Source organism: Poromitra crassiceps (genome assembly GCF_964638095.1).
Source record: "Poromitra crassiceps genome assembly, chromosome: 20".
Lineage (NCBI taxonomy): Eukaryota > Metazoa > Chordata > Actinopteri > Beryciformes > Melamphaidae > Poromitra > Poromitra crassiceps.
The window spans coordinates 23,752,842-23,764,072 of NC_139637.1; the positions used below are offsets into that span (position 1 = coordinate 23,752,842).

The 11,231-nt window shown below is 41.5% G+C and overlaps 1 protein-coding gene across 1 annotated transcript; it reads right to left on the bottom strand.

The window, feature by feature from the left end:
- Positions 1 to 2,616: 2,616 nt before the first annotated feature.
- LOC310794974 (zinc finger BED domain-containing protein 4-like) lies at positions 2,617 to 5,405 on the bottom strand (the record flags this gene model as incomplete). Its single annotated transcript, XM_083656999.1, has 2 exons — positions 2,617 to 2,877; positions 4,125 to 5,405. The coding sequence occupies 2 exons, from the start codon at positions 5,403 to 5,405 to the stop codon at positions 2,617 to 2,619; spliced, it is 1,542 nt and encodes a 513-aa protein (XP_083513125.1).
- Between the last annotated feature and the right edge of the window lie 5,826 nt (positions 5,406 to 11,231).

Below are 11,231 nucleotides of genomic sequence, written 5' to 3' on the forward strand. Positions count from 1 at the left end.
TGAAATGACAACATCTGGTATCCCCTGTCGTGCAAAGTGGGCCTTTAGCTTTCTGATTACTGTGGTACTCTTAGTGTCTGGTACATAATCTATCTCCCAAAAGTTAGAGTAGTAGTCTCCAGTTATTAAGTAGTCTTTGTTATGAAAAGTGAACAAATCTGCACCCACCTTGGCCCAGGCTCTGTCTGCCATGTCATGTGGGTGTAGTTAGGGCTGCACGATATATCGTTTACACATCGTCATCGCAATGTGCGCATGCGCGATAGTCACATCGCAGGACGTGCGATGTCAAAAGCAAATTAACTCGTCATGTTGCTTGATAAACTCTCACTTTAGGGGTAGCCTACTGAGTGAAATGAGGTTCTCTCATAGGAGAGAGACGCCCCGCTAACTGTACTCACTCATTTAGTGCTTAGCTTCAACACAACAAACATGCACAGAGAGCTCAATTGAATTGTTTTTGCTTATGTTGCGTTGCTGACAGTAGCCTGTCTGTAAACGATGTGATTGCGGAGGCGGACACAGCTTGCAGCGCACTAGTATACAGCAGGCTGGCTGCTGTAACTCAACATGTCCGTGGAGTGGAGATATTTACTCTTGAAACACCAAAAAGCAACTTATAATGACACGAAGGCTGAAGTGATTACTGAGAAGTTGTGCGTGTATCACCGCAGCTCTCTCTCCCCGTCTCTGATGTTGCATCACATGATAGCAGTAACGTTACGGTAGAGTTAATCATACATAGCGACTCATTTACACAAAACATGTCGGTGAAAATAAAAAGACAATAGACATAGCTGGGCAATTAAATGTATATTTATTACTTTTCACGAATGAATTGTTTGTCACCGGTCGGCTGTATGTGAATCCTCGTCTCTCTGTACTGCCCTGCGTGCGCTCAAAAAACAGAACTCCCCAAATGCGGAGCATACCACTTGGTAGTTTCTGGAGGGGGGTCAGACCAAGTGTGTGAAGTAACCATGTGTGAAGTGGCAGCAGTGTTTCATTGTTGACTTATTGAAACGTTAGAAGAACGAAAGAAGTTGAAAGCAGTGATTATAATCAATTAAATCTAATGTTTTTCTGCAAATAGCATCATTGGGAGGTAGATTCTGGCACTCAATATTAGGGGTGGGCAATATATCAAATTTATATCCATATTGTGATTTGAGACTATATGGTCTTAGATGTTGGATGGTAATATGGTGATACAGCATGTTGTCTTTCCCTGGTTTTAAAGGCTGCATTACACTAAGTGAAGTATAGGCTAGTGACATTTTAAAGTAGAATGTCATAACTCACTCACTTTTTCATGTATGTAAGTCATGGAAATCCATTGGTCAAAATGTGTATGCACCCTGATAGATGACGCTCTGAGGCCTACCAGTAGGTCACAGCCCAGTGGTTGAGAAACATTAAAATACCTAATTTCCCCTCCAAAATCAGATGGACTCCTCCAAAGAATCATCCCAATCATTCTAGAAATATTATTTTCTTTCAAATAGAGCTATTCTGGTAATCTGGTGAAAATCTGTATTTTTTCATATCGCAATATATATCGCATGGGCGGGGAATATCGCAATGTCAGTTTTTTCCAATATCGTGCAGCCCTAGGTGTAGTAGTGTCTCTCTCTGTTGCTTAGGATCTCCTGCCCTGCATATGTGAACGTTTTGATGTAGTTAGGGATGCACCGATGTGAAAATTTTGGCCGATGTCGATAACCGATATTAATATCGGTGTTAGGGCCGATAGCCGATATTTGCCGATGTCGATATTTGTATTAAAAAATATATAAAAAGTTCTTATAATAATGTAGATACTGAAAAACACATAAACAATGGGAATTTGAAGAAGTAATGTCTTTCTTTATTTCCAAAACTTGTGGAAAAGCCCATAATAAATCTGATGTACTGCATCATTTCCTCAACAATTACAGGGCCACCATAACAAAATAAAATACATTACATTCAAAAGACAGATCAACTAACAGTGTTAGTTTTCTCTTTAGGCTACTTTCACAACTTGCAGCAAGGTATAACCTAATGAAAGTCCAGTTCAACTCACCAAATCCAGTTCAAAAGTTTGGATCTCATAAATCAAAATAAGGATCATAAATGAAAATATCCTGACAAGGTTTTATGAATAATGTCAACCAAACTATTAAATTGTAAAACTGGTTTCAAGTTCAAGTATATTCTCACAAACAGAATACTTTTGACACTGTAGTCTGTGCAACTTACATTTTGTTCTCAAAAGAAAAGTTCTGAAACCCTGAAAATGAAACACTGCAGTTGCAGTGCAAAAAACAAAGTGCAATTGAGTTTCAACTCACATCTATGAAATAGCTGAATGAAAAATATCAGAAACCTGTCCTAACTCCTCCTGACAATAACAGACACTGTAGTCTTACTCTTTGCACATTTCCCAGCTTATGGTAATCTTCTTCTCAAAGTAATAAATATCCCAGACTATCAAAGTCCCAGACTATCAAAGTCACAGTCTATCAAACTGCAAAAATAATATAATAAAGTGCAAAGAATAATGTTCTTCTTCTCAAAGTAAATGTCCCAAACACTGACTGAAACAATGTTTCCACCTGACACTGTAGTCTAGGCCTACTTCATGGGGCAGAGAGGCAGGTTTTTTTTGACAAAGAGAAGCATTTCTGCTTTCTCGCAGAGGAGCCTATTTCTCTTTTCGTCGACGATGTTTGATGCAGCAGAGAAGAGGCGTTCACTGTCCACACTTGTACATGGAGCGGAGAGGTACTTGCGTGCTGCTTGCGCCACGGCGGGGAAGCGGGACATGTTCTTTTTCCAGTACTGCAGTGGGCTCTCACTTGGGTCGATGGGAGGATCACTCAGGTAGCCCTGCACCTATAGGAAAAATATAGACAAGTGTATAACTATTAGGGGTGTCACGATACACTCAGTTCACGATACGATACGTATCACGATACTGGGTTCACGATAACGATACGATACGATACGATACGATTTTAACAATATTTTTTTAAACTTGAATAATGACAATATATGACTGGAAAAGTAGTATTTTATTTGAAATGCACAAATACAAAACATGCTGTTGTGGGAAATTGTTATTACAATAACAACTAGAAAAAACATGAGATTGGAGATGAGGCTTATCTTGAAATAGAATGAGTTACACCGTCACTTAGATTTACTTTGAACTAAAAGGTTTCTCAGCAGTATAAATTCTCATTATGCATCTTCAGTTTTTCTTCAAACTCAAACAACAAGACTTTTCTTAATCTATTTTTTATGCATCTTCAGTTTTTCCTGTCAAGTAAACAGTTTTGCCAGAAACTCAATTGAATGGTTTCTCTCCTGTATAACTTCTCATGTGTCTCTTCAGAGACTTGTTCAACTGAACTACTTTCCACACATTGAACTTCAACAAACAAAGACGTTTCTTAGTCTATTTTTTGGAAAAAAAAAAAAAAAAAAAAATTTTTTTTTTTTTTTTTGCGATATGAGATTTCATCTCAACGATACATATCGTGACGTTTTACTATCGCGAAATTTCGTGGGACGATATATTGTGACACCCCTAATAACTATACATGCCTGGTAAATAATCAGGAATCAGAACATTATAACATTATCCACCTCCCCTCTGTTGAACTCTGTTCTGAGCAGATGAGCAGGACTAGAGGTCAACCTCAAGAGGGCACTGCCCCCTTGAATTTGACCTCTAGCCCTGCTCATCTGCTCAGAGCAGAGTTCAACAAAGCTCTTAGAGGGAGAAGGTGGATAAAGTTATAATTTAAACAAGGAAGAGCCTTTGCACAAATCAGCTTTTTCATTTAGTAAATGATGTGGAAAATGCACAGTATATGCAACTTTAATCCTTGTATACTTTATTCTTCTATATTATTGTCTTTCTTGTCATTAATGTGTGTTTGTTTTATCAGACTATGTGTGAACTGCTGGACACTTGAATTTCCCCAAGGGGATTAATAAAGTATCCATCCATCCATCTATCTATATGTTAATATTAACATACAGATAGATAGATAGATAGATAGATAGTTAATTTGACTACACAAGGGGATTTAACAGACTTGATTATTTGAATAAAAGATTGTGTATGACAATACCTGCACACCCGTTGCGCTTGTCAGGCCAGCCTGCTCTTCCATGGTTGCGTTTTCCTTCATAATTTCCACATACATGTCCTTCAACGACGGTCCACCTCCACCCCCATCACTTTCTGCACGCCTCCTCTTCTCTTGGGGTTCTTCAGTGGCAGGTTCTGTGGCGGGTGTCTCTGTGGCACTGTTGCTCATCCTGTCCACTTCCTTCTGTAGCATGGTGATAGCCTCTCGCTTGGTTGCTGTGTCAAAATAGAGGGTTTTGTGCCTTGGGTCGAGGATCGTTGCCAAGTAGTACAGTGGCTCAGAGAAAATGTCTGCAAATCTGTCTGTCACAGCTTTAAGTAGAGTGCTCTTTGCTGTGCGGACCCCACTATCTGTTTCTACTACTTGGCTCAACAAACGTTTCAGTGCCACAACGTGAGGAATCACGTCAGCAGTAGTAGCCAAATGTGAGCTTATCTCTTTGGTCAGCTCTTCGAATGGAGAGAGAAGCGTTTTCATGTTTTCAATGAGGCCCCACTGGTATGCACTCAGAGAGGAGGGAAGCTCGTAATCTGCACCATACATAACAAGTGCACGCTTCTGATCCAGTAGAGTTTTCATCATATAAAAAGTACTATTCCATCTTGTCACTACATCTTGTTGTAGCATAATGGGTTTCAGGTTGGGCAGCTCCTTCTGTATGGCTCTCAGCCGAGAGGTGGCAAGTGGAGAGTGCCTGAAATGACCGACTATCTTCCTTCCAATAGCCACACAGTCAGAGATGCTATGCTGGCTTAACATTCCATCGTGTACGGCGAGCTGTAGTGTGTGGGCCATACAGCCCAGGCTTGCAACACCACAGTCGTCCATTCCCTTCTTCATATTCTTTGCGTTGTCACGAAGCACGACGTGCACTTTATTTTTCGGGATCTTCCACTTAGCAAACATGCCATCAAACTCAGCGGCTATGGCTAGCCCTGTATGTGAGCCTGAAAACTCTTGCGCGTGCAACACAGCTCGTTTCATTTCAAAGTTGTCATCGATCCACTGAGCAGTAAGGCTTAGCATACTCATTTGACTTACGTCTGAGCTCCATATATCCGTCGTGAAGCTGATGTCATTCACATTGCTGTCCAACAACTTGTGGATATGTGTGGCCACGATATCGTACAAAGCCGGGAGGGACGTGTCGGCAAAGTAACGCCGGCTTGGTAGCCTGTAGCGCGGTTCCATGTGGTGTAGCAAGTTGAGAAACCCACGGTCCTCCACGATGGAAAATGGCTGGTCGTCAACAGCAATCATCTCCATTACTTTGTTTGTGATTGACTTGAATTTTGCGCTATCCCTTGAAAATATCTTTGCTTTCTCGAGTGCTTCCACTATCGAGTTACCAGCTGCGGCTTCTACTGCTTTCTTCTGTGGCTGCTTGCTAGCAACTTTTTGCTGGTATTCTTTGTACAACAAAAACGACTCTTCAAATGTGTAATCAAATTGGTGGTGTTGAATGACTTCACACGGCACCCTCCACGCATTACTTCGCCCTCGCAAGTATTGCATATTGCAACGCGAATGTCGTCTTTTTTCACAGCGAAAAACTTCCAGACAGCAGACATTATTATTCCTCGGCGCTAGTATGTTTACGCTCGCTCACAGCCACACACACGCCCACAATCCTGTGCTGCGTGACTGCGTCACTACCAGAGACTATCAACTAAGAGAGATGTTCAACATCCAGTCACTTCCTGTATCTGTTTCGACACTGCAACGCCCCTTAGGACACTGGTCTAGCCAATGAAGTTTGATAACACTGACAAGACAGCCAATCACTGAGAGGTGACCCGGAATGGAGCCTGGAATGAGGAATCTATATAGCTGATTGTCTTTGGTGAAACTCTCAATTTAAAAAATTATAATGATGATAATAAAACACACGTGGCATCATCGGCTGTTCACATCGGCTACTTTTGATCATCTGACCGATGCCGATGTATTAAAAAATGACCAAAATCGGCCGATACCGATATCATTGCCGATATATCGTGCATCCCTAGATGTAGTCATTCATCCCTTGCCAATATACACATTCCCTCGCTCTCCTGAGACATCCTTCTACCCCAAGATGAGAGGAGTGGACACGATGAGTGATATCCGCTCTGAGCGCATCTGGTATCACTGCTCTCTCTCCCTTGAACACTATGCCATCCTGGAAACTTAATTCTACCTGGAATGAGTGGTAGTGCTGAATGTCTGTCGGAATGTCATTTTTATTCTGTGGCCACCCTGTCAAAATCAACTCTTTCAGTCTCTGTCATTTTGTGTCCTCTCTTGTAGCTAACTGTATTGCCTGTAGCCTCTCAGTAGAGATAGGCAGATAGCTACGGTAATCATGTTTACAGTCTCTATATCTGCCTCTCTGCCCCCTTTAGTGCTCTCTGGCAAATATGCCCGACTCAGTGGTATCTGCCAGTAACATATGTCGGCCTGGTACGTAGTAGGGGTGGGAATCACCAGATGCCCACGATACGATACTAAAACGATACTTGAGTCACGATACGATAGTATTGCGATATCGCCGATATTGCGATATATTGAATATTGCGATATATTGAATATTGCGATATTGCGATTTCTTACTTTTTTAACTGCAAATGATGTCCCCAAAGGAAAACTTTGTCAACATCTGGTTTATATAAGAACAATTTTCCAGTCTGTACATCTGACTTCAACCATTTTAACCAAACATTGTCAAGTAGACAGACCAACAACTTTCATAAAGTCATGTCATAGTTGCATGCACCTGACAAACTGAACTGTTTGTTACAGTCTACTTACAGTCCACCTTAACTGGATGTGTGTGTGGACTACTGTACTTAGGTAGTTTTTGAACAAGGCAACTTCACTTCACTTGCACAAAACATCTTGTGCAGCCCATTCAGTAACTGGGGAATTTGTAAATTACTGTTATGACAAAACTGTTACTGTTAAAACAAAATGAAAATATGCCACCGTTTGTTTACTGCTGGCCTTGGAACTAAAGTTTATAGCAGCCCGGTGGCATGGCATGGCCTGCAATATATATATATATATTTTTTTGCAATATCGATACAATATCGTCAGGCAAAATATTGCGATACTATGGTGTATCGATTTTTTCCCCCACCCCTAGTACGTAGACTACGCTGATATCATAACCATGACCATAGATTGTAGGTACAGAGGGGTTGTCTGGTGTACTGCCCTGGAGGCCAGAAGCAGTGTCTTGAATTGGCTGTGTGCCGAGATGGGAAGCCAGTGAAGGTCCCGGAAGAGGGGAGTGACATGAGAGAATTTAGGTTGGTTGAAAACCAGACGGGCTGCAGTGGTCTGAATGAGCTCAAGCGGTCGGATGTCAGAGGCAGGTAGGCCGGCCAGAAGCACGTTGCAGTAGTCCAGGCGGGACATGATGTGACTGGACCAGTGACTGGACCAGCTCATTCAGGCCGAGTTGTGTCGCTTCCCTGATTAGAAACGGATGGATTTTGCGGATGTTGTACAAGGCCCGACAGGAGCGTGCTGTCGCAGCAATGTAGGCCGAGCAAGACAGCTGGTTGTCAAGGATCACCACAAGGTTCTTAGCTGTTTGGGAGGGAAGCACAGTACAGTGGTATTGTCAATGGAGATGGAGAGGTCCGTGAGAGGGCAGTCTTTCCCTGGGAGGAAGAGTAGCTCTGTCTTACCAAGGTTGAGCTTGAGGTGGTGGTGGGCAGACATCCAGTCATCGATGTCTTTGAGGCAAAGCTCATGGCGCTACATTTTAAGCAACATACCATTCAATTTTGAACAATTTCCTAAAGAGTTTGAGACTCCAATTTGTAATTAAATTATATATGACTGATTTAATTTAACCCCTGCTGTATCTACAGAGCTGCTTGGTGGGAGGACAGACATCTGGCATAGGAGGGGAGGAGCATTGTCAAAATGAATTCTTCAGAAGAGGTGAGAAAAATATCACTGTTGTATCACTGATGTTGCAGCACACACACACACACACACACTAGGGCTGTGAATCTTCACTGGCCTCACGATTCGATTCGATTACGATTCAGAGGGCTACGATTCGATAACGATTATCGATGCATCTCGATGCATCTTAAATCGATGCATCACTTTTTTTCCCGAATACATGATTTTTTTTTCTCACTTTCTTTTTTCTCACTGTGTGGCTACTTTTAAAATAAAAGTGCATTTAGAATTCCATTGTATTATGATCCATAATTAAAATAAACAACTGCATGTACTTCCATTATATTTTATTTGATTAGGCTATATTAAAAGATATATATATATATATTTTTTAATAATCGATTTTTGACATTTGTGAATCGATGCAGAATCGCGGAGGTCCGCATCGCGATGCATCTTATAATCGATTATTTTTGACACCCCTAACACACACACACACACACATACACACAGTGCCCCTGCCCTAATTCTTTCTTTGTGTCTTTATAGAAACAGAGAGACACCAACAAGAGATCCAAACGCATTCACACTGGAGAGAAGCCCTACCACTGTGACCAACGTGGAAGCAGTTTCAGTGAGTTAGGTAGCCTAAAAAGACACAAACGCATTCACACTGAAGATAAGCCCTACCACTGTGACCAATGTGGGAGCAGTTTCAATCGGTTAGGTAACCTAAAAACACACAAACGCATTCACACTGGAGAGAAGCCCTACCACTGTGACCAATGTGGGAGCAGTTTCAATGAGTTAGGTAACCTAAAAACACACAAACACATTCACACTGGAGAGAAGCCCTACCACTGTGACCAATGTGGGAGCAGGTTCAGTCACTCAAGTTACCTAACAAAACACAAACGCATTCACACTGGACAGAAGCCCTACCACTGTGACCAATGTGGAGGCAGTTTCAGTCGGTTAGGTACCCTAAAATCACACAAACACATTCACACTGGAGAGAAGCCCTACAAATGTGACCAATGTGGGAGCAGTTTCAGCCACTCAAGTACCCTAACAAGACACAAACGCATTCACACTGGAGAGAAGCCCTACAAATGTGACCAATGTGGGAGCAGTTTCAGTGTGTTAGCTTACCTAAGAACACACAAACACATTCACACTGGAGAGAAGCCCTACAAATGTGACCAATGTGGGAGCAGATTCAGTGACTCAAGTACCCTAACAAGACACAAACGCATTCACACTGGAGAGAAGCCCTACAAATGTGACCAATGTGGGAGCAGTTTCAGTGTGTTAGCTTACCTAAGAACACACAAACGCATTCACACTGGAGAGAAGCCCTACCACTGTGACCAATGTGGGAGCAGGTTCAGTCAGTCAGGTCACCTAACAACACACAAACGGATTCACACTGGAACGGGCTACTGGTGTGACTGCTGTAAGAAAATGTTCACTCGGTCATCTAGTCTGAAGAAACACCTGAAGACCGCCCTCCACTGTCTGCAGTCGGAACAAACTTCTCTCTGTCCAACCACATGTAATCAATGAATCAAAATTCAGTGAGAGTCTGATTATGCATAATTATGTTTGTTTCTGACATTGCATTGCTAGAATGTAAACAACAATGTAAGAATGTCATCACAAAGTAAATGGAGAGCTTGTGAAACTATCTGATTTGTGATTACTACAGCAGAATAACATGCAGCTAATATCACCATTATTTTTTCTGACCCACCATACAGAGTGTCATATTTTGCATTGACATAATATTGAAGATATATTGTCCCTAAGGTTTACTAACATGAGATCTGTGGGGTTGGCGACTGTTGGATGTGTTTGACTTTCTCTATTTTTTTCTGATGTGGCTTAAGACTGTTTCATGATGGAGATATGTTACGATGATATGAGTTATAATATATGTGTAAATAATGATACCCTATGGCTGTAGATGAGAAATGTTTTTGTTGATATGGTAGTAGGGTGTCTTCTCTTGGTCCTGTCTTTTTATGCCTCTGCCGGCGATAGCCAGGCCGAAGGCATTATGGATCCGGGTTGTCCGTCCGTACGTACATACGTACGTACGTCCGTCCGTACGATGTTTGTTAACGCGATATCTGAGGAACACCTGGATGGAATTTCATCAAATTTGCCTCAAACATCAACTTAGACTCAAGGATGATCTGATTAGATTTTGGTGGTCAAAGGTCAAGGTCACTGTGACCTCTCGAAAGCTTTTTTCAAGCTTGTTAACGCGATATCTCAGGAATGCCTTGACGGAATTTAATCAAACTTGTCTCAAACATTGACTTGGACTCAAGGATGAACTGATTAGATTTTGGTGGTCAAAGGTCAAGGTCACTGTGACCTCTCAAACGCCATTTTCCAGCTTGTTAACGCGATATCTCACAAATGCCTTGACGGAATTTCATCAAATTTGCCTCAAACATCGCCTTAGACTCAAGGATGATCTGATTAGATTTTGGTGGTCAAAGGTCAAAGGTCAAGGTGAGCTCTCGAACGCCATTTTCAAACTTGTTAACGCGATATCTCAGGAATGCCTTGACGCAATTTAATCAAACTTGTCTCAAACATCGACTTGGACTCAAGGATGAACTGATTACATTTTGGTGGTCAAAGTTCAAGGTCACTGTGACCTCTCACACACCCAATTTCCAAGCTCTGTAACGCAACATCACAGGAGCGCCTTGACGGAATTTCTTCCAATTTGCCTCAAATGGCGATTTGGATTCAAGAATGAACTAATGGCGGAGGCATAAGTCCGCGTTGCGGTCGTTCTAGTTTTGTTCTTGTTTTGTCTCTCTTTAGTATTTGTATGTATCATTTGTAAATGTTTATGTAAAAAAACTATAAAAATGTGGTCGCAAAAAAAGTTGACTAACATGAATGAAACAAGAACAGTGACAAACAACAAAGGCGAGTTCATATTAAAGGCACAATGAATTTAAACCCCATCTCTTCAGTGTATTACTTCTAGCCTGGCATTAACTAAAATAACTTAAGTCACAACAAGCATTGCCTATAGCCTACATGAATGATCTGTGGCAGCATATTTGATTAATGTCGTCATCTAACATTTAATTGAAAATCAAGTTTCACAATTAAACTTTATTGTGATTTGGTTGTAGAGTTTGCCATTGGGGGCTCCAT